General features: G+C 41.6%; 1 protein-coding gene across 2 annotated transcripts in view; it reads right to left on the reverse strand.

The window, feature by feature from the left end:
* Window positions 1–25,093, reverse strand: part of ITPR2 (inositol 1,4,5-trisphosphate receptor type 2) — a 556,807-nt gene that overhangs the window by 481,432 nt on the left and 50,282 nt on the right. Inside the window, exon 2 of one of the 2 annotated variants that reach the window (XM_061125162.1) lies at window positions 20,628–20,698. The exons of the other annotated variant lie outside the window; for it this stretch is intronic. Within the exon in view, the coding sequence (XP_060981145.1) occupies window positions 20,628–20,698 (71 nt within the window). The remainder of the gene's footprint in view (window positions 1–20,627; window positions 20,699–25,093) is intronic. 2 annotated transcript variants of the gene reach the window in all.

Below are 25,093 nucleotides of genomic sequence, written 5' to 3' on the forward strand. Positions count from 1 at the left end.
TCTTTCTTCCCCATGCCCCCCTCCCTCTCTGATGACCCCCATATCTATGACTCAGTTTCCATTTTGCTCTGTTTGTTCATTTGTTTTGTTTTTTAGATTCCACATATAAATGAAATATTACAGTATTTGTCTTTGTCTGACTTATTTCACCTAGCAAAATACCCTCTAGGTCTATCTCTGTTATTGCAAATGGTAAGATTCCAATTATTTATTATGGCTGAGTAATATTCCATTGTATACGTAAATACTAACTTGTAAAGCTATATGCACCCCTATGTTCTTCACAGCATTATTTACAATAGCCAAGATATGGAAGCAACCTGGTGCTCACCAATAGATTAATGGATAAAGAAGATGAAGTGTGTGTATACACACACACACACACACACACACACACACACACATGCTGTGTGTGCTATCACTTCAGTCATGTCTGACTCTTTACAACCCCATGGACTGTAGCCCTCCAGGTTCCTCTGTCCATGGGATTTCCCAGGCAAGAATATGGAGTGGATTGCCATGTCCTCCTCCAGGGATCAAACTCATGTCTCTCACATCTCCTGCATGGGCAGGCAGGCTCTTTACCACTACCGCCACCTGGGAAGCCCACATATATGGACATATATATCCATTTCATATGTTGTAGTTATTAAACTTTACTTGAAAATATTAAATTCCCACTAAGGACAAATCACAATGTCTATATCTTTTTTCTCCAGTGTATATTTAAGTTTCATTATAAAAAATACTATGATAAACACTGCACTTCACGTTTTTCAAATTTTTATATGATTCCACAATCTTTATACTTGCCAATTCATTCATTCATAAGTATTTGTCAGAGGTCCATCCTGCTGTAGGCACAGTGCTGAACTTGAAAAGTTCACGGAAAATAACCATCTACCTTGTCCCTTCATTTTGTCCTGCCTCGTTAGGTATACCTGCTGGTCTGACTTCTAATTACTCTCCCTGACCAGAGTTCTCACCTGTTCCCTGCCTATCCACTGCTTTTAACACATGCTTTTTCCTATAGCTCAGTTAAGCTGATTCCTAACTCTTGCTACTTGATTGTTTCTCTAGTAAATTGTTCTCAAATGTTTTGGTATCAAGACCTCTTCACAAGCTTAAAAATTATTGAAAACCCCTAAGAGACTTTCTTTTGTGGGCGGTTTCTATCGATGTTTACTATACAACAGATTAAAATTAGAAATTTGCAACACAATAAAACACAAGCACATGTTCCATTAGCAAACAAAGAGATGATGGCATCACACTTCATGGGGCCTCTGGAAAACTCCACGGTACAGTCAACAAAGAATGAGAGTGGAAAAGACAAATAATACCTGAGTGTCATTGTGAAAATACTTTGATCTTGAAGACCCTCTCAAAAGGGTCTTGAGGACCCCCAAGCTAGAGAACTACATCTACGGCTTTGTCCTACAAGTGATTCATACTTTGCATTTACCATCTCTTATGGCCTGTGGTGGCCTTTCCTCAGCTGATAAAGAATCTGCCTGCAATGCAGGAGACCCTGTTCAATTCCTGGGTCGCAAAGATCCCCTGGACAAGGGATAGGCTACCCACTCCGGTATTCTTGCCTGGAGAATCTCAGGCACAGAGGAGCCTGGCAGGCTACGGTCCATGGGGTGGCAAAGAGTCGGACACGACTGAATGACTAGGCACAGCACAGCATGGCCTCTTGGCAACCAAGGCTGGGCTGTCTTCAGCTTGCTTGGTTGCTATACAACCATCATAGCATGGCTCAGAGAACACAGGTAACAAATGCTCCTGACTGCCTTCTTTTCTCTGAAGAAAGTGATCACAGTTTCCAAGTCCAAAAGGTTTTATGCCACTAAGTTGCCATTTCAAGGCTACTTTTGTTCTAGGCTATTTAAGGGAATGAAACCTTGAATTCCAGGCTGTTTGCTTTTTTAATTTGGAGGGCAAGGAAGATACAGAGAGAATATCCCCAAAAGCCACTAGAACATGCTACCCATCTCTGTGTTAGGTCAAAGTAGGGAACTTGCTTGCTCTCTGGGCTTGCCTATATGGAAGCCAACCAATGAAGGTACCTGCCTTTAGTTTTATTAACAATTCTGGCCAAATATATATTTTTTAAAAAACAAGGGTTGACAAAGAAATAGGAATCAAAGAACATCCAATTATTGCTTTAAGTCAAAATATCAGTTACACTCCATCAGCTGCTCTTTCTTTTTTTTATACATTTGCCCACTGGACGGTCACACTGTTTTTTTTTAACATGACATTTCAAGTATTTGATTTTTTTTCTTTTATGTGGTAACATTACAAAACCTAATGTAGGAGAGGCCTGGGCTCGATCCCTGCGTTGGGGAAGATCCCTTGGAGACAGAAATGGCAGACAACTCCAGTATTCTTGCCTGGAGAATTCCATGGACAGAGGACCCTGGTAGGTTACAGTTCCATGGGGTCACAAACAGTCAGACATGACTGAGTGAGTTTCACTTTTCACAAAACCTAACTCCCAAGCTAACCACATAATTAACTTTGTTTTAACTCTTTATGCCTTCCATTATTTATCAACATGAAGGTTTTAATTATACAGATACAATCAGAGTACAAGTTGCATAACCATGAAGCTTTCTAGAATAATCATAGCTGGACTTGTGCTTCATGCAGTACATCTAAATGGAACCATAAGGACAAATCCCAAGGCCCTATTTCTCACCAGAGCTGAAGCTTCTGTCATTTAGAAAGTGCTAGCTTAAAAATCATTTTTAGCCTACCTATACCTATGATTTCAAGATAGAACACTTTCTGGATGTGCTTATTATCTTCTGGTTTTTCATGGACCTTGAGAGATTCTAGAAGTTTAATTTTAACCAGCTCTAAGTCATCCAGTGGAAGAGTCATACACACAAACATGCACACACGTGCGCACACACACAAACACACACCACCACCACCACCACCACCAAAAATCACAGTCATATAGCAAAACATTAGAGAAGAAGCAAGACTCCATGAACTCCTAGGGACCTATCACTTTCACTTTCAGGGCATAAATCTCTTTTTGCAGGGGTCCTCAGCTAACAAACTGGTAAAGAATCCACCTGCAATGCAGGACATCCGGGTTCAACTCCTGGGTCGGGAAGATCCCCTGGAGAAGGGATAGGCTTCCCACTCCAGTGTTCTGCCTGCAGTGAGAAAGGCCTGGGTTTGATCGCTGGGTTGGGAAGATCCACTGGAGGAGGGCATGGCAACCCACTCCAGTATTCTTGCCTGGAGAATCCCCATGGACAGAAGAGCCTGGTGGGCTACAGTCCACAGGGTTGCAAAGAGTCGCACATGCCTGAGTGACTAACCACAGCACACGGCAGCGAACAAAAGACGACAAGGCTTGAGAAGAAGGTAAGAGGGCGGTGAACCACCAGTTGAGGCTGGATCTCTCCTCAGAGGGCTGTTTTGTTCAGTTTTTGCCTCTTATTCTTCCAAAGGCGACGTTTCCAAACTACTTCCAAGCGTTTGTAAAACAAACACTGCCACCCGCCAGCAGTTTGCTTTATTCTGAAACTGCTGTATTTACCTTGAAAACCACAAAATGTAAACAAGGGCACCCGATCAGAGAAGATCTTTAAACTGCTCATTCACTAAATCAACACCTGGGAAGAAAGGCAGTTGACTTGGACTTGAGCACACAATGTACAAATCTATCTTTTAGCGGTTGCTTGAGTAAGTTAATGATTAATAAGTTTTATAAGATGTATGGAGACTTTCATAAACAAAACATATATTAATGCATTTAATACTCAAAAGAGTAAAACAAGTAAGGCCAATCTACCATAAACCATAGAAGTATAATCTTAATTCACACATACTTTCACTTAAAATATCAAATGTGGGTAAGATATTTTCCCTCCCACTAGAGATATTTTATGCTATACAGCTTGTGAAAACTGGAGTGAATGACTTTTTAATATGTTTTTAATATGCCTAATACATGACAAAATGAGAGAGGATAGGGAAATAGTTCATTTAAAACTAACACAAGGAGCCCACCCTGGTGCTCTGTGATGACCTAGAGGGGTAAGATGGGGAAGGGGAGTGACGGCCAAGATGGATGGGATTATATGTGTAATTATGGATGATCTGCATGTTGTACAGCAGAAATCAACACAACATTGTAAAGCAACTTCCCTCCAATTAAAAAATAAATTTTAAAAAGTAGCTACAATTTAACTCACTGAAGAGTTTCTGAGTGAGCCATAGCTTTAGTTTTACAAACAGTCCATGCTTCTCACCACAATGTAAGCAATGCATTTCTCATAGGAAATTCCACTGGAATAATACACTTGAAATTACCTAAGAAATACAAAAATAATAATGGATATAGCATACGTCAAAATACTCTAACCTTCCATATATTTAGAAGAACAAACATCCTATAAAAGTGATTAAAATGTGTTCTGCTGTACTTTCATAAGGATTGTTCTTTTCCCTCAAATTAATACTGTATTATGTAAAAATCTAAAGACCTCACCAAGGACCTCCAGAGAGGGCCCAGAGAAGAGGCCTGAGTGCTTAAGGGCTTTCTCCATGTTTCAACACAGCCAGACTTAGAGGTGAAAAAAATTCACGGAAGTGCAGTGTGGGGAGACTTCATTATTTTTCAGTGAAGTCATGAGATTATTTTTGGATCACATGAACTTCTAACCATTTCAGGGCTAGCTTCCCCCTCTGGACTATTCTATCTTGAATTGACTAAATTTACCCCTCCTGCCTCAGCCTTTTCCAGAATGGTATATAAATGGAACCATATATTAGGCAGATTTTTGAGACTGACTTCTTTCACCCAGTGTTGCGCACTTGAGGGTCACCATATGGCTGGAGGTACCCCTGGTTCACTCCTTTTTACTGTTGAATGGTAATGTACTTCATGCATTATTTACCCATTCACTAAAAGAGATTTTTTTCATTTTTTCCAGATTTTAACATAAGCACTGAGGAACAGCTATCTTTGTATGAAAATAAGTTTTAATTGCTCTTGGTAAATATTTAAGAGTGAGAGTTGGGCTTTTGTAGGTATTTAACTATAAGTGTGTTTAACTTTATAAGAAACTGCTAAACTCTTTTCCAAAATGGCTAGAGCATTTTTCACACCACTGACAAATGCATGAGAGTCCTATAGTTGATCTGCATCCCTGTAAACACTTGATATTGTCAGTAGTGTTAATTTAGTCATTTTTGTAGTAGTACTTCATTGTGGTTCTTGATATTGTTGTTTTGGGAGAAGTACCTTAAATGTTGGTATTCTCAGGGATTCCATTTAGGGAACTCTTCTCACTCACAGCTTTAAATTCTATCTATATGCTATCATATTTCAAATCTGTATTTTGCATCTGGATTTTTTTCCTGCACCTCGAGATTAACATCTCCAGCAATCTTCTAGATCTACCCCTCTGGCAGAAAGGATGCCAGAGCCAAGTTCATTACTGTGGTAAATGGCAAGCAGTCATAAATTTTTCTCATCCCTGTATGCATGTCTCTTTACAAGTGGCTTTGCAGGTACTTCCGTCAAAAGACACAGTCAATTTCTCCACTCTCTGCCTCTGAACTTAGCCATATAACATTAAGGGTCTGAATAATACTTGAGCACTAGGGGAGAGGGATTGCCCTTTCGGGCTGTTCTCACACTCTCCTATGGGAAGAATCTGAGCTAGCCTGACAGAGAATGAGATGAATGGCCCAGCCACACCTGTTAACAACCTATCCACAGACAGATGAGTGAGTGAAGCCAGCCCATACCATCCAGCCATCAGCTGACCACAGATACACGAACAAGTTCATCAGAGATCAGCCAAGTCAGCTCAGAACAGAAGCCACAAGCAAACCCAGAGATTTGAGAGTTAAGCAAATGAATGCTCAGAAAGCCACTCAGTTTTGTTTTGGCTGTGTTTTTTGTTTTGATTTTTTTTGGTGGGGGAGGAGGGTGGGTGTTAAAAATTAAAGCACCCAGACCCTCCTCCAAGCTCATTTCTGTCACTATTCCACATTCTCCTCAGCTTTTAACATTCCTAAAACCACAACCACAAATGAGTCATGCTACCACACATCCTTGTGCCTATTTCTCCCCAGCCCTCTCCTTTCCACCTAGTTAACAACTGCCCATCCTTCCAGAGCTCCAGCTTACCTCCATTTTTCCTCTGAATTCCCAAGGCAATTATAATCTTCTCTTATTTCAATAGCCCTTTAGGACTAAAAGCAGTATAGATAGTGGTTAAGAGTCTGGATTTCAGTCAGTCTTTTGCTTCTTACTAGTTATATGACCTTGGACAAGTTACTTAACTTCTCTGTACCTTGATCTACTCATCCACAAAACGGGATGTGTTGGGACTTCTCTGGTGGTCCAGCAGTTGGGAGTCCACCTGCCAATGCAGGGAACATGGGTTCGACCCCTGGTCCGGGAACTAGGATCTCATTCAGCCCAATATACTACACAACTATTATACATGAGTAGGAGTAATACATGCAAATCCAGAAGTTCTCCTTAAAGGAGAATCTGCTTGCCCTTTGCCCTCTTTATACTGACTGCGGAATAGTAACTACTGAAGCAATTTTGGAAGCCACATGTTAAAGACAATACAGTTACAAGACAGTTCTGTATCATTCACCTAGGAACTATTAGGTGAGAGAGAAATAAATTTCTATCTTCTGTAAGCCTTTGGTTTTTGTTGTTGTTTTATTTCTGTTTTAACACCTTATATTTTTTTTTGTTTCAAACGTCTGCAGTACTGTGCACTTGGTCACTCAGTCGTGTCTGACTCTTTGCAATCCCATGGACTGTGTAGCCCACCAAGCTCCTCTGTCCATGGGATTTTTCAGGCAGGAATACTGGAGTGGATTGCCATTTCCTTCTCCAGGGGATCTTCCCTGGGATCTTCAATTCCCAGGAATTGAACCCAAGTCTCCTGTGTCTCCTGCCTTGCAGGCAGACTGTTTATCCACTGAGCCTCCCAGGAAATTCATCACCTTATACAGTACACTAAGATAATAATATCTTAATAATAATGCATACTTCTTAGGGTTTCAGGAAGATTGAATGGATTAAGATAATATAAAGCATTGCCGACATCACCTGACATACAGTAAGGACAAAATAAATGTCAGTGATTAGCAGCAGTGGTAGTAAAGTAGCCCTGATCACATTTAGTTATCATTGGTTTACTGGTCTATGTCCTGCAGGAGGCCAAATTTATTTGGGTATGGCTTGGCACTTTTGTCTCAGTATTATACTTACTATTTAAAAGGGAAATGCAATTTAGCTTTGCATGCCAAGTATTTCCCTAGGAACTACTCTCATGAAAATGTGAATACTAGGCCTGAAAAACCAAAATGTCTCTTCCCCATAGGCACAAATCTTTCTACTAACAGGGAAAATGCTATCTTAGTTAAGGAGCTAGTCTCATCTCTCAAAACAGGAAATTGAAATCTCCATTTTTGAAATATGGCAATTTGGTTGCTAGAAAAGACATCAGAAGAAAATTGCCCTTGAGCATCAATAGAAAGGGTCTTATCACCCACTCTTAACAAAGAACATAGCATAACAAGACTTCCCTGATGGTCCAATAGTTAAAAATCTGCCTGTCAATACAAAAGACACAGGTTCGATCCCTGGTCCAGGAAGATCCCACATGCCAGGGAGCAACTAAGCCCATGTGCCACAACTCCTGAGCCTGCACTCCCCAAGAAGAGAAGCCACGTCACCACAACTAGAGAATAGCTCCTGCTCACCGCAACTAGAGAAAGCCTGCAAGTGGCAACGAAGACCCAGCACAGTCAAAAATAAATAATAATTAAAAACAATTAGCACAGCATGAAACTATGGATATGTTTGTCCAGTGAAAAGACATACATCATTTTATCCAGACTACAAGCCATTAAACCTCAAGACTGAGAACTCTGAGGAATTCGCTAAAATCTGCAGACTTTGGAAGTGGCTAGCTTCTACCCAACATGACAGAACAAGATTAGCTTTCTGGTTCTACAGAATCCTTTTCTTGACTACCCATCTTGTCTGTTACTGTATACTGACACCTTCTATTTTCTCAATGTGATTCCTATTATCTTCATCCTACTACTTTTGACCCCCTGTGGTTACGAGAGTTACCGGATTCACAGGCATGGAGCCCACCAACCACAGCTCATGAGCAGTAAACGAGGTATGGGAATAACCCATGGTCATGGAATTTACAGCTTATCGCATAACACGCCCAGGAACGACCAGTCTCACAGAAGGCTGAAATGCTTTTCTAAAGACACAATCAATGTACCAGGCAACTCTCTGGAAGAATAAAGTGCCATTCTTCAGCACACAGTGCATTTACTAAACCAGAGACTGCTACAGGTCCATGTGCCCCAAGAGGAAGGGTAGCTAGCTTGGGAACAAAGGGGCGGAGGCAGTAGTGGCCCCATGAACCATCAGTACCGATGTCCTATTGTATATCTTTGTGCATTCCATCCCTACACCTCTGGGCTCCACCGGGTCACGCCTGCTCCAACTCATGAGTCTGCTAGCATTGTTGCTATTCAGTCGCTCAGTCATGTCTGACTCTTTGCAACCCCATAGACTGTAGCGCGCCAGACTTCCCTCTCCTTCACCATCTCCCAGAGTTTGCTCAAACTCGTGTCCATTGAGTTGATGATGCCATCCAACCATCTCACCCACTATCAGCCCCTTCTCCTCCTGCCCTCAATCTTTCCCAGCATCAGGGTCTTTTCCAATCTACCAGCATGGGATGTACATTATGGTTTATCAGTTGGACTCCTTGACTAGAACATAGTAAAACAAGTAAGTTTTAGAAAAGTAGTTCATTTTCTCCTTTATTGTGGTGGTGGTTTCATTGGTATATGTATATGTCAAAACTCATCAAATTGTACATTTTAAACAATTGTACCTCAATAAAGTTGTAAAAAATTAAAAAAACTCCATCATTCCACAATACCATTACTATAACTTTTTATGTAGCCCTTTGCACTTTCTTTACCAGATGGTCAATACCAAAATCAGACTGATTATATTCTTTGAAGCCAAAGATGGAGAAGCTCTACACAGTCAACTAAAGCAAGACCAGGAGCTGACTGTGGCTCAGATCATGAACTCCTTATTGCCAAATTCAGACTAAAACTTAAGAAAGTAAGGAAAACCACTAGACCATTCAGGTATGACCTAAATCTAATCCCTTATGATTATACAGTGGAAGTGACAGATTCAAGGGATTAGATCTGATAGACAGAGTGCCTGAAGAACTATGAACAGAAGTTTGTGACACTGTACAGGAAGGAGGGATAAAGACCATCCCCAAGAAAAAGAAATGCAAAAAGGCAAAATGGTTGTCTGAGGAGGCCTTACAAATAGCAGAAAAAAGAACAGAAGTGAAAAGCAAAGGAGAAAAGGAAAGATATACCCATTTGAATGCAGCGTTCCAAAGAATAGCAAGGAGAGATAAGAAAGCCTTCCTCAGCGATCAATGCAAAGAAACAGAGGAAAACAACAGAATGGGAAAGACAGAGATCTCTTCAAGAAAATTAGAGATACCAAGAGAACATTTCATGCAAATTTGGGCACAATAAAGGACAGAAATGGTATGGGCCTAACAAAAGCAGAAGATATTAAGAAGAGGTGGCAAGAATACACAGAAGAACTATACAAAAAAGATTTTCATGACCCAGATAACCAAGATAGTGTGATCACTCACCTAGAGCCAGACATTTTAGAGTGCAAAGTCATGTGGGCCTTAGGAAGCATCACTACGAACAAAGCTAGTGGATGTGATGGAATTCCAGCTGAGCTATTTCAACTCCTAAAAGGTGATGTTGTGTAAGTGCTGTACTCAATATGCCAGCAAATTTGAAAAACTCAGCAGTGGCCACAGGACTGGAAAAGGTCAGTTTTCATGCCAGTCCTAAAGAAGGACAATGGCAAAGAATGTTTACACTACTGCACAACTGCACTCATCTCACACACTAGCAAAGTAATGCTCAAAATTCTCCAAGCCAGGCTTCAACAGTAAGTGAACTGTGAACTTCCAGATGTTCAAGCTGGATTTATAAAAGGCAGAGGAACCAGAGATCAAATTGCCAACATCCACTGGATCATATAAAAAGCAAGAGAATTCCAGAAAAACATCTACTTCTGCTTCATTGATTACGCCAAAGCCTTTGACTGTGTAGATCACAACAAACTATGGGAAATTCTTCAAGAGATGGGAACACCAGACCACCTTACCTGCCTCCTGAGAAGTCTGTATGCAGGTCAAGAAGCAACAGTTAGAATTGGACATGGAACAACAGACTGGTTACAAATTGAGAAAGAAGTACCTCAAGGCTGGATATTGTCACCCTGTTTATTTAACTTAGACGCAGAGTACATCATGCAAAATGCTGTGCTGGATGAAGCACAAGCCGGAATCAAGATTGCCAGGAGAAATATCAATAACCTCAGATATGCAGACGACACACCCTTATGGCAGAAAGTGGATAAGAACTAAAGAGACTCTTGATGAAAGTAAAAGAGGAGAGTGAAAGAGCTGGCCTAAAACTCAACATTCAGAAAACTAAAATCACAGCATCTGGTCCCACCACTTCATGGCAAGTAGATGGGGAAACAGTGGAAACAGTGACAGACTTTATTCTCTTGGGCTCCAAAGTCACTGCAGATGGTGACTGCAGCCATGAAATTAAAAGATGCTTGCTGCTTGGAAGAAAAGTTATGACCAACCTAGACAGCATATTAAAAAGCAGAGATATTACTTTGCCAACAAAGATCTGTCTAGTCAAAGCTATGTTTTTTTCCAGTAGGCATGTATGGATATGAGAGTTGGACTATAAAGAAAGCTGAGCACCAAAGAATTGATGCTTTGAACTGTGGTATTGGAGAAGATTCTTGAGAGTCCCTTGGACTTCAAGGGGATCAAACCAGCCAATCCTAAAGGAAATCAGTCTTGAATATTCATTGGACGGACTGATGCTTAAGCTGAAACTCTTATACTTTGGCCACGTGATGTGAAGAGCTGACTCATTGGAAAAGACCCTGATGCTGGGAAAGACTGAAGGCGGGAGGAGAAGGGAACGACAGAGAATGAGATGGTTGGATGGCATCACCGACTTGATGGACATAAGTGTGAGCATGCTCTGGGGGTTGGTGATGGACAGGGAAGCCTGGCATGCTGCATTCTATGGGGTCGCAAAGAGTCGGACATGACTGAGCGACTGAACTGAATTGAACCTGTACTTTCTACATTGGGTTGCAATTATTTATACACACATCTTATCCCCCTCATTAGATTATAAATTCCTTGAGAGCAGCATTAATTTCTGACTCATTTGAACCCTAGTAACTAGCTCACACACTGCACTGCACACAGTGAATAATCAATAAATCTCTACTAAATATATCGAGATCTTATAGAGTTCAAAACATCAGCTTCAGACAAGCTGGTCTCACCACCTAACAGCTATGTGACCTTGAGCATGTTAGCTGACTTCCTCCCAGTGTGATTTCTATATCTGTAAAATGAGACTACCACTGCTACTACGGCTAAGTCGCTTCACTCGTGTCCGACTCTGTGCGACCCCGTGGACGGCAGCCCACCAGGCTCCCCCGTCCCTGGGATTCTCCAGGCAAGACCACTGGAGTGGGTTGCCATTTCCTTCTCCAATGCGTGAAAGTGAAAAGCGAAAGTGAAGTCGCTCAGTCATGTCCGACTCTTAGCGACCCCATGGACCGCAGCCCACCAGTCTCCTCCATCCATGGGATTTTCCAGGCAAGAGTACTGGAGTGGGGTGCCACTGCCTTCTCTGAAAATGAGACTACTACAAATTAAGTAAGGGAACATCAACAAAGGCCATCCAAAGCACTCAAAGTTAAGAATTTCAATATGTAGGACTTTCTATTCTTAGAAAGCGCAGCCTTGGTTTTTAAATTAAAATATTCACAGACAAAAGGCATTTATTCTCTACTTACTAAAAATTTACACACACATTTAACATCATGCATAACACTTGAAGGGAGATTTTTACAACAAGCTCCAAACTCAGAAAAATTGGCCCATGGATACAGGAACAGTAAACAAGGTAGTTGTTCTAACAGTACTAAACCATGGATATCACAAGTGTTCATATTCTGCCCATTACTTTTACTCTTCATGGAGCAAATTAAACTTCCCAAGTCAAAGCCACAAATCAATCAAAGTTCACACAGCATACACAGAGAGACAGATATACAGTTAACTGTATTGTTCTTGTTGTTGCAGCCCAAAACAGAAACCATTCAGAAGGACAGCAACTTCCTTCCAAAAGAGACTAAAATATTTTAAAAGTACAAGCCCTTTTACAGTCCTGACTAGATTCAACAAGAGAAGCAAAGAGACAAAGCAATGTGTTTCCATTCCGTCTTTTGGCCCTTCTCTGAAATCTCACAAAAAAGAATAAACTTACTATCCAATTTCCACTGCCACTTAAGAGTTTAATAATAGGGGATTAGCTATAGAAGGTTCTTAATATGATGACTTACCACAAATACACAGAATCAACACAGCAGAAACATTCAACTGGAGAATGTTAAAGATGTCCTATTTAGTTCTTTTCAGGTGTGTTCAGTCACACTGGAGTAACACATGAAAGGAGACTATCACATATATCCCTGGGATCCACTTTAGCTTCAAGATGTCAAGAGGCTTAGATTTTGAATAAATAATGTGGATGAAAGCTAAGATCGAAAAAGAATGAGAGAGAAAGAGGAAGTTTGGCAGGCTAGAACAATGACCAATGCTCAGAAGATGAGACATAACAGATCCCCCATCTGGCTCCAAAATATCAGGTTTGGAGCACAGGAGGAAGAAAGCAAGGGTCCAGAGATGCAAACAAAAAAGTCTCGGGAGTCTGGCTTGACTAACAGCTCTAGGGGAGTTGGGGAGTCCTGCTCAGGACTCTTGGGCTGCAAGTGTGGCATCCAAAAACAAGGTAGGGTCTCATCACAACACACCCAAATGTACTATGTTCAGATCTTCCTACACCACTAAGAATGGCATTGACAAATAGGAGCCTAACCAGAATCCAGACATAGCAGCGAGATGAAGACTAGAGAAATCACTAAAAATAATGTAGCTGGCAACAGGTGGAAGAATTTTTTAAATTAAGACTGTAGAAGAAAAGCTGCACAGGAATAAAATCATTCTAAACAAATACAGTATGCAGGAGAAGTAGGGGGCGACAGAGGATGACATGGTTGGATGGCATCACCAACTCAATGGACATGAGTTTGAGCAAACTCCAGGAGATGGTGAAGAACAGGGAAGTCTGGTGTGCTGCAGTCCACGAGGTCACAAAGAGTCAGACACAACTGAGCAACCAAACAGTAACAAACAAATACTTAAAGTTTCATTGTGTGGAAGAAGGATTAGATAGAATCTATGTGGCTTTTCAGGGCCAACAGGTAGAATTTACAGGACGGTATTATACCACAGACAGTAGGGTACAGTTGTTAAAAACAAACGGCTCTAGAGTTAGACAAATTCATTTTGAGTCCCAACTTCACCACTAATAAGCTTGGGGACCTTAAAATGGTTGTATGACTTCTTGAGACAGCAACAATTTCTACTTTACAGGGTTATTGAGATATCGGGTTTCCCTGGTGGCTCAGATGGTAAAGCGTCTGCCTGCAATGCGGGAGACCCGGGTTTGATCCCCGGGTTGGGAAGATCCCCTGGAGCAGGAAATGGCAACCCACTCCAGTACTCTTGCCTGGAAAATTCCAGGGACTGAGAAGCCTGGTAGACTACAGTCCCATGGGGTCGCAAAGAGTCGGACACAACTGAGCGACTTCACTTTCACTTTCATAAATGTTAACGCACAGAAGTCCTGAGCCCAGTGTGCATGTATTAAGCACTCGGTCGATAAGTGTTAGTGATTTCAAATCCGAAATAGTTTCAGTCTTCATCCCCAAAATTACAAGATCATCAGATCTGAAGGAACTCAATAAAGGAACTATGAAACTGGTAAAGGAAGTAGACATTCATAAATTGGCTCATACCAGAGAATTACTATGTTAGACAAGATTGACATGTTCAACTATATAAAACGTCAAAGCTACTACTTAGCCAGATAGCTTTTTCGCCAATGCTCTTAAGTGTATAGCTTCCATGAAAGTGTTAGTCTCTCAGTCATGTCTGACTCTTTGTGACCCCATGGACGGTAGCCCACCTGGCTCCTCTGTCCATAGAACTCCCAGGCAAGAATACTGGAGTTGGTTCAGTTCACTTCAGTTCAGTTGCATCCGACTCTTTGTGACCCCATGAACTGCAGCACACCAGGCCTCCTTGTCCATCACCAACTCCCAGAGTTTACTCAAACTCGTTCATTGAATCGGTGATGCCATCCAATCATCTCATCCTCTGTCATCCCCCTTCTCCTCCCACCTTCAATCTTTCCCAGCATCGGGGTCTTTTCCAATGAGTTAGCTCTTCGCAGCAGGTGGCCAAAGTATTGGAGTTTCAGCCTCAGCATCAGTCCTTCCAATGAACACCCAGGACTGATCTCCTTTAGGATGGACTGGTTGGATCTCCTTGCAGTCCAAGGGACTCTCAAGAGTCTTCTCCAACACCACAGTTCAAAAGCATCAATTCTTTGGCACTCAGCTTTCTTCACAGTCCAACTCTCACATCCATACATGACCACTGGAAAAACCATAGCCTTGACCTTTGTTGGCAAAGTAATGTCTCTGCTTTTTAATATGCTGTCTAGGTTGGCCATAACTTTCCTTCCAAGGAGTAAGCGTCTTTTAATTTCATGGCTGCAGTCACCATCTGCAGTAATTTTGGGGCCCAAGAGAATAAAGTCTGTCACTGTTTCCACTGTTTCCCCATCTATTTGCCATGAAGTGATGGGACCGGGTGCCAGGATCTTAGTCTTCTGAACGTTGAGTTTTAAGCCAACTTTTTCACTCTCCTCTTTCACTTTCATCAAGAGGCTCTTTAGTTCTTCTTCACTTTCTGCCATAAGGGTGGTGTCATCTGCATATCTGAGGTTATTGACATTTCTCCCGGCAATCTTAATTCCACTGGAGTGGGTAACCAGTCCCTTCTCCAGGGGATCCTCCCAACCCAGGGATTAAACCTGGGTCTCTTGCATTGCAGGCAGATTCTTAACCATCTGGGCCACCAGGGAAGCCCACCTCCATGAGTAGAGCCAAAAGGTGAGAGTACTGTTGTTGCTGCTGCTTTTGTTTGGTCGCTCAGTTGTGTCCAACCCTCTTGCGACCCCATGGACTGCAGCCCGCCAGGCTCCTCTGTCCGTAGGATTCTCCAGGCAAGAACACTGGAGTGGGTTGCCACGCCCTCCTCCAGGGAATCTTCCCAACCCAGGGAATTGAGCCCATGCCCCCTGCTTGGCAGGCAGGTTCCTTACGACTGAGCCACCAGGGACACCCAAACCTGAAAGTGCCAGCCTTGAAAACGGCACTCTGAGTTATATGCCCAGAAGAAACTGAGTTAAAGAAATGTCTTGCCAGTCTTCTCCCAAGTCCTGATACTCACTACCTGCTTTCAAGTGGCATCACACAGCAGAGAAAGTCTCTGTTTCAGTGCCTGAAGCATTCGAGATTATTGCCACAGAATGACTTTTTGCTTGACGGAAGCAGCCTTTTGATAAGGCTGGTGGATTATGAAATAGTCACATGTCAAATGACCACAGAGTCACAGGGAAATTTCTAGAGCAAACAGCCACAGCCTATGGTGTAAGAGAAGGGACTGTCTTCTCTTCCCTCACCCCTCCTGGGGAGTGGCCCCCTGGGTTCTGGGTTACTTCTGTGTTTTATCACCTTTCTGGTTAAGAAAAGGGCACACAAACCTCTTTTGTTTTGATTTAGGTCAGTTTCTCCTCCTAATAGAAAATGCACACGTATGAATAGGTCTAAACGTTTGGAAAAATCTATACCCAACTTCTCTTGAGAACAGGGGGAGACATTCATAAAGGAACGAGGAGACGGAAAAGAAGAATAGAAAGAATGTAAAGTCAACAGAAATAACTGCTCTCATTTAGCATGCAGGAGGAGGGCTAAACTGTATACTACGATCTTCCCTAATACTCCATATTCTCAAAGCAGGAAGCCTGGGCTCAATCCCTGGTCAGGGAACCAGATCCCACACGCTGCAACTAAGAGCTCGCATGCTACAGCTAAAAGATCCCACGTGCTGCAACGAACAACTGGCACAGCCAAATAAGCAAATATTTCTTTAAAATTATGTATCAAAAACTAGGGTGAGTGATAAATCATGTTTACGATATGTGCCCCTGATACGATGTAGAGAGAAAGGCAGTTAATATCCCTTCTCAAAACCTTAGCCCCTGTCTAATTATGATGAAAACATCAGCCAGACCAAAATCAAGGGACATTCTACAAAATGTCTGGCCAGTACTCTTCAAAAGTATCAAGGTCATTAAAAAAAAAAAAACAAAACAAAACAATAAGGAAAGACTGAGAAAGTGGAACAAGCCAGAGGAGACTAAACAGCCATGATGACTAACAGCACGTGGAATCCTGAACAGGATCAGGATTGCAGAAAGGACAATGGAAAAATGGTGACATTCAAAGGAAGCCTGGAATTTAGTCAACAGTAATGTACAAATGGTAATTTCTTAACTGTGACAAATGGACCACAGTTATATAAGATGCTAACACAGGGGAAAGTGGGTGGAAGGGAACTCTCTATACCCCCTTTACAACTCCTCATAACCTAAATGTATTTCAAAGTTTAGAGCTGATCTGTTTTTTTTTTTTTTTTTTTTTTAATTATTTTTTTTTTTTTTTCCAGTGGGTTTTGTCATACATTGATATGAATCAGCCATGGATTTACATGTATTCCCAATAGAGCTGATCTTTAAAAATGAAAGAATATTTGATCATGAAAAGACTTCTGCGCTTACTTAAGAGAAAGCCAATGTGCTTCGGTTAGTGCTATTCTGATGGTGTGGTTACTGAAAATAGCTGTCCATCCGCCAGGTTTTAAATAACCCTTGGGAAGCTGTTTGTTTGTTAAAGCTTCATTTCCTCTGTTCATGTGAAAAGCAGAGGGAACCCGTCAAAGGAATATTGCTTGTGCAATTGTGTGTATTGGGGATAAGTGTATTAACCTCTTTAAAATTTTGGCTCCTCATTAAAAAAATTGGGAGACCCATATTGGATTTCCTTTTTATTTATTTATTTTGGTTGCGCTGGGTGTTCATCGCTGCACATGCACATTCTCTAGTTTCGACGAACAGGGGCTGGTCTTCGCTGTGATGCATAGGCCCCCAGTGTGGCGGCTTCTCTTGCTGGGGAGCACAGGCTCTCAGCACAAGCTTTAGCAGTGGCAGCATGTGGGCTCAGCAGTTGCTGCTCGTGGGCTCTAGAGCATGGGCTCAGTAGTTTTGCCACAAGAGTTCACTTGCTCCAGGGTATGTGGAGTCTTCCCGGGCCAGGAATCGAACCTGTGTCCCCTGCCTTCCAGGCAGATGCTTATCTACTGTACCATCAGGGAAGGCCTCAATTGACTGCTCATTGCCTAGAAGCTCTAAAATTTTATGATTCACTTGAACAAACCATGCAGTACATATGAAAAACAAAAATTGTTTCAAATTAATTTGCGGACACCACTTGTCTGGCTGAGGTAAGAGGAACTGAGGTACAGCTGAATTGCTGATATGCTGTTGTTTCTTCATATTATCTAAAAGGTTAACAATAAGGGAGGGTGCTCTGGAAACTTGGCAGAAGGGTCTGGAAAGGCAGGCGTGGTGATCTTGGGAGGTCAATCTATGCAAAAGTGATGGCTTTTACAGCCAAAGGGAACAGGAGGAACACATTCAGGAAGAGAAGGATGAAGCTGCAAAAGAATAAGGTATGAGAAAGGATACAGAATTGGGAAAACAAGGCCTGCCGAGCAATGTGAAGGCCAGGGAAAGCAACGCAAGCCCATCTCATGGAATTCTCTGGGGCCCTGTCAAGATGGGCCTCCAAGAATCCAAGAAGAGTCAGAGCTTTAAACCAAAAAGGAATCTTGAGTCTTCAATAGCAAGATACCCTCCTTCTCCAATGATGAGTGGAGACAAATGACTTAGTCTTACATAAGAGGTAGAAAATGAGAGCAAAGCAGCAATGACAATGACCTAACGTATTAGATTTCAGGAAAAGCCAGCCTTCCAGGGGTGGACGGAGCACCTGAATGATTCATACTTTGAACCAATGCCCGCTGAATCATATGACACCAAGTATCTGTGTATAATTACCTCCTGGGTACAGAGCTGTTACTGCAGTTCCCTCAGACACACTAAAATATTTAAAAGAAAAAAGGCAGCCACAAACCCTGAAGATTTATCTTTGACAGATTAACTTTCCCTGACGAACACAGGAATAAGGCTACACACGCTCATGGTCACGAAGCATGAAGCACCCTGGGAACCACGTTGTATCACACGATCCCAGGGAAAGTGTGGGTCTCTCACCCATAAACATCTAATGGCTATTTTTTTCTAATGTCTACTATGGGCAAAGTTCTGTGCCTGGGAAACACAAACAGTAAAAAGGAAAAGCCTGCCCTTGTAGAGGTTATAATGTAAGAGAAGAGCCAATTATGTTTAAAGGAAATACATCATGCCTTTCTATCATAAGTTAGCTACCATTTGTATAATGACTTAAAACACTTTTACATTTATTCTCTGGAAAGAATCCAAGCCACACAGACCCTTGTGTGGCAAGATTATTCTTGTTTTTATCCACCCCGGTCCCACCAGACAATGACAGATGTCCTCGGAGACACTAAGTGGTTGGGTGACCTACTTAAGATGACCGTCGGCGAGAAATGCGGTCAAACCCAGACTCCATGCTTTCTTCTGCTACAAATACAGATCTGTTGTCCCAGTTTGCTTTTAAAACTTTTTACCTTCCACATCTTACAGTTCACAAAAGAGAGTCTGTGGATCTGAATTTGTTTATCATTCCTTCTCTGAATTCAATGTATCTCTTCCACCTGGGAAACAGTGGCTTTCTTCAACTTAGGAAAGGTCTCACCCGTATCTGTTTACACGTGGCTTCATTCTCATGCGCTCTGGCCTCTCCTTCTAGAATCTGATTAGATGCTGCTAGACCCTCTTGGTCCCTCCTCAACACTGGCTTTTCATGACTCGTTCACACTGTCCTATGCCCTGCATTCTGGGCAATCTCCTCAGCTCTCTCTTCCATACCACGGTTGCTTCATCTCCTCATATAATAGGCTAGCTCACGATTTCTAGAACCTGTATGTTCTTTTTCACTGTGTCCGTTCTTCCATCAGGCTCCTCTAGCCTCTTCTGCCTCGGAAATCATTTCCACACACTTACTGCACAGTCTCTGGCAAGCTGTCCTGGAGCATTCTGTATCTTGCTTGTCACAACCGCTGACTCTCCTTCAAGCAGTTCAACAGTGAGTCCCTCCTCCAGGGGGACTGTGTGTCATGAGAAGACCTCACGTGCCCAGGGCTGGGGGAGTGTCCCCACTGAGCACCGCTCCGCTCCGTGTGCGCTGATGGGTGGTATCCCTCCCACAGTCTGCTTTCTCGCTAATTTCCCCACGTGGGGAGACATGTGGATCACATATTCAAAGTGACTGATGTCACTCAAACCACATTTACTGTGCTTGTCACTCTCTGTGAGACGAAAATGCAATATTCCTGCAAATCCTTATAATAAAAATTGTGTAAAAGAGTTACAGAACATGAAGCATGGGAACGCCGGACATGAAGGCTCCCTCCTCCCCCACGCACGCGGACAGCATCCTGACCTGGGTCTGGGGCTCCAGCGAACCCCTCTGACTCTCTGTCCAGAACAGGCTCCCTTATTAAAGCTGTGTTTCACCAATGTGAGGAGGGATGCTGACACAGTTTGTTCAAAATGAATGCTGCTTTTAAGTTGCTATCATTATATTATTATTGTAAGTATACACTATAAAGTATTAATTTGATTTGCACAAGCTCTTAATGACTGGCCTTAGTTGTCTATGATTCTCTACAAGTCCCATTAATCCTTCTCTTGTAACAGTCATAATCAGTTTGCTACTATGAACAACTTCTCAGTTGATAGTATGACACTATCTCTAAAATTATACCTAGAAGGGAGTTCTGAGACAATTTTAGTTATTATGTATCTTCCAAAGTGACATTTTAAAAGTAAAACTAACACATCAGTGTCACCATGCTGGAGATTCTACAAAGATAAATTAAAGAGCTGATAAGGAAACGCTAATATTTATGGTGTAACTGTCACGGAAATATATAACTACATATCATTCAGCTATATTTACCGGTTTGAAAAGTGGCCTCTCATAGTTATTTAATAATTACCAAGATTTCCCTTCAACATACAGACTACTGTCCAGCAAAACAAAACTTGAAGCTATTCATTCAGTATCATTCCTTCAATGTGTCAAGGAAGAAAAACCACAGGGAACTTTTGAAAGCATTTTCAGCAGATATTATTTCTATTTGAAAGTTTTACATTGAATAAAGTTCTAACATTACTTCTTTTAAGGCACAAAAATACCCCCACTTAGGTCACATAATATAAGATAAGTTCTTCTTTCCTACCTCGGAACTTCTTGGGAGGGTTGGCCAGGTCCCCTGCTTCTGGATGGACCACACATCGGTCATCCACCAGTCTGGAAGGAAAAGAACATTCACACTGTTGACATCGTCGGGTTCATAGAGCACAAAAGACAATGGAGACCGCATCAATATTTACAAAAAGTTTTTACTACCACTCTTCATTCAGAAATGTCTGAACAGTCGTGGATTTATAAGAAGATCTGGTTATACAGGCATGAATTAAAGCAGGGTTTACAAAACTCAAAACCGAAAAACTGTTAAGTGGTGGGCTTCCCAGGTGGCGCTGGTGGTAAAGAATCCGCCTGCCAATGCAGGAGACATAAGAGACGAGGGTTCAAGTCCTAGGTTGAGAAGAGCCCCTGGAGTGGGAAATAGTAACCCACTCCAGTATTCTTGTCTGGAAAAATTCCATGGACAGAGGAGCCTGGTGGGTTACAGTCCATGGGGTTGCAGAGAGTCGGACATGGCTAAGCGCTGAGCATCAGCAAGAAACATTAGAGAAATCATGATACTGACACAGCGTGAAACTGCAGAGCCAGTCACAATTCTATTTCTTAAAGGCAGTGGTGTGGAAAACATGTATAATATGTGGTGAAAATAAGTGGGAACAAATCAGTAAGACATTGTATATGTTTAAACACACACACACACACCCCTCTACAGAGACACATATGAGGACTGGAACACAGACACCAAAACATTAACAGGGATTAGACTGCTCATAGTTTTTCCATTCCAGTGCGTATGCGAGCGAGTTTTGTTTTATTTTTATAAGGAATGTGTATGCTTATGAGATCAGGCTCACAGTGATGACACAGCAAGATAAAAAGTGCTCATCCTGTGTTCAGTGATGGCTCAGCCACTTCCCAGGCAGATGGAGGTTTGAACCTCCTTCGCTACACCTGCAAACACAGATAAAGAGTACCCACCTCCTGGTATTGATAGGAGGACTGACTTCATAGCTATAACGTAGCTAGCACAGTTTCTAGCATATCCTAGGCCCTTAAATATTAAGTGTTTAAGATAATAACATTACGGACTTCACCTGCCTTATTCCTATCTTCCTCTAGAAGGATGCCTGACACTTAGTGGTGAGTACTCAACAAATTTACTCAAATGAATAGAGTACCTTTCTAATTACAAAAATTTGCCCCTACTAAAATATCCATGAAAAGCCAATTTCGAGGACAATTCCCAAAAAAGCTGAATCTCTGATCTGAGAGCCAGGAGACATGAATCTCTGTGTCAGGGTAATATCTAACTACCAAAAGACTCGTTGACAGTCATTTTCTCCATTGACTAAGTGATGAGGGTCACTAGGGTTTTCTCCAGAATATTGTGAGAATGCACATGAATTAGTTCCAAATTTATGAGCTCATTTGAAGAACGATGCTGCAGTTGTAACTTTGTTAAAAAGCATGCATTAACCCCAGCACAAAAGTAAACCCCACTCACTAGTATGCATTAACCCCAGCATAAAGTAAACCCCAATTCGTGATCAACGGCCCCCTTGAACTAGAATAATTAACCAAATCAAGATGAAACTTTTGGTTCCTGGTTTATCTGTTTACAAAAGCAGACACTTCCTAAATCACTGGATTTCTCCATAAGATCCAATTTCCACCAAACAACATAATAATTTGATCAAGCATATAGTTCTTTGATTTTTTTTTTAGTATACTTCATTCATACTGGTTTACTAAAATGTGGTTTTACAAGAGCTGCCAAGCATGCAAGAAATTCCTTTTAAGAGTCTTCAAAATTGTTTTCTTAGAAACAGGAAGTCACAATGGGTCAAGAGAAAGCAAACCCAAACCTCCACAAAATCCAACTTCAGGCTGTAACACAATATAATATTTAAATCTAAAAAAATGCTGTGAGGGAAACTTCAGCTTTTCTAACTAGTTAAATTGTGGGGGAAGGAGATGGTAGGATGAATTGAAAGAGTAGCACTGACATGTATACACCATCATGTGTAAAATAGAGAGCTAGTGGGAAGCAGCTATATATCACAGGGAGCTCAGCTCGGAGCTCTGTGATGACCGGGGCGGGGAGGGCGGGGGGTGGATGTGTGATGGGGGAGGCGTGGGAGGGAAGCTGAAGAGAGAGGGGTTACCTGTATACTTATACCTGATTCATGTTGATATACAGCAGAAATCAACATAACATCATAACAACATAACAATTATCCTCCAATTTAAAAAAAAGATAAGAATTCAAAACACAATAATAAAAAAAAAAAAAGCACACAGTCTAATTTAGAGACTTGATGGCAAACAGAAGGGAAAATGTGGACACATTTTATTTTCTTGGGCTCCAAAATCACTGCAGACGGTGACTGCAGTCACGAAATTAAAAGATGCTTGCTCCTTGGAAGGAAAGCTATGACAATCAAGACAGCACATTAAAAAACAGAGACATCACTTTGCTGACAAAGATCCATACAGTCAAAGCTATGGTGCTTCTAGTAGTCATGTACAGATGTGAGAGTTAGACCATAAAGAAGGCTGAGGGCCAAAGAATTGATGCTTTCAAATTTGGAGGAGACTCTTGATAGTCCCTTGGACTGCAGGGAGATCAAACCAGTCAATCCTAAAGGAAATCACCCCTGAATATTCATTGGAAGGACTGATGCTGAAGCTGAAGCTCTATTCTGGCCACCTAATGAGAACAGCCAACTCACTGGAAAAGACCCTGATGCTGAGAAAGACTGAGGGCAAAAGGAGAAGGGGACAGCAGAGGATGATGGCATTGGAGAGGAGACAGTTGCATGACATCACTGACTCAAGTGACATGAATGTGAACAAGTCCAGGAGATGGTGGAGGACAGGGGAAGCCTGGCATGCTGTGGCCCATGGGTTCGCAAAGACTCGGACATGACTTAGCAACTGAACAACAACAACTCATCTAGAGCACAAGAAATCTGTATTAAAAGTGGCATTGATATCTTACCTAGTCGTTGTGTCTGCCATTCCCACAGAAATACAGGCTCCCCTAGAATCGCCCAAGGAGCCTCCACCTGCAAGGTGGCTCGCCACCAAGAGGAATGGGAAAAAACTAAAGCCATCAGTCAGGTCACAGCACATTTACGTAAATATTTATGCCTGTCCTCAATCACTCTGATAGCTCAGATAAAAACATTAGTAATTAAGAGTGACTTCAGTTCTAAGAATTTGTCCTATGCCTTACAAACCAAAGTCTGTGAAAATTACAAAGACAGTCATCTCATCATACAGACTGAATGAACTGGACAGTTTGGACAGAATGGAAGAAAGGGAAGGTTACGATGAAATGGGTGGCTAAAGAAACAAGTGTGAATTTTAATAGCAGTGTGAAACAAGTGTGAATTTTATAACAGTGTGAATGTTATAAAAACATGTATGATCACAGATGTTAAATGTTAAAGATGACTTTACTGCACAACTTCTACAATATCTCCAAGAGCCTCTTCTTGAATACCTTCAGGGCCAGAGTATTCACCACTTACCATCTTCCTGCTCTGTTTTATAGGTCTTTTTCCCATCACAGTACTTAAATTTTCTAACTACTTGCTTATTAGTCTGATCTTTCAATAAATTGTAACTCCATGAAGTCAGAAACTGAATCCATCTAGTTTACCATTATATATTTGGCATCCATTAGAATGAGTTATAGTGGCCACTAAGTAAATATATGTTAAATAAATAAATGAATCAATGAAAAACAATGAGACTGGCTTTCCCAAATAACTTTCCCTTTTTGGTCTCAGTTCTTTCTTTTCGGCTAAGTTTTCTTTTTCTAGGATGAACAAGTCTATTTCTCTCCAGTTCTCCCTCATATGGATATTTACCAAGGAGCTCAACATCCTTTCATGCATCCAAGTGTTAACACCCCCTATAAATGTGATTCCAGAGGCTAGTCACATGAATCCAGGTGTATCTCAAACAAGTGCAGGGGTCAGGGGCTTCTCATCTCCTTCTTTCTGACACTAAGCTTACAGTTATGCTACCTAAGAATACATCAGCTTCCATGGAGGTCAAGCCCACTTCTGACACTCACTATAGCTGACCAATTTCAGGTTTTTTCACGTGTACTACAGATAAACCAGGCTTTCCCATCCACCACTGGAGTAGTTAACTTTTATAACTTACGAACAAGGGTTTACAATTGAATAGGTACAAATATAAAGATCGACCTTTGGCCAATGAGGAGAAAATCACCTGAAAGCCATCTATACCATCCTGAAGTCATTTAAATACCGTCTCATGATTACTTCCCATTTTTCTCACTCATAAACAGTGTTTCCCAAATTTGGCTCATTGGCTGAATTATATACACATGAAGCAATAACAATACCTTCCTTTGGTCCTTATCGAGCAAACAAAAATTTCTGAGGATATAGTCTAAGAATATGTATTTTTTAAACACTATCCAGTCTTTCTTGAATGGATTAGTAGCACCTATACTCC

Source organism: Dama dama, chromosome 22 (assembly GCF_033118175.1).
Source record: "Dama dama isolate Ldn47 chromosome 22, ASM3311817v1, whole genome shotgun sequence".
Taxonomy (NCBI): domain Eukaryota; kingdom Metazoa; phylum Chordata; class Mammalia; order Artiodactyla; family Cervidae; genus Dama; species Dama dama.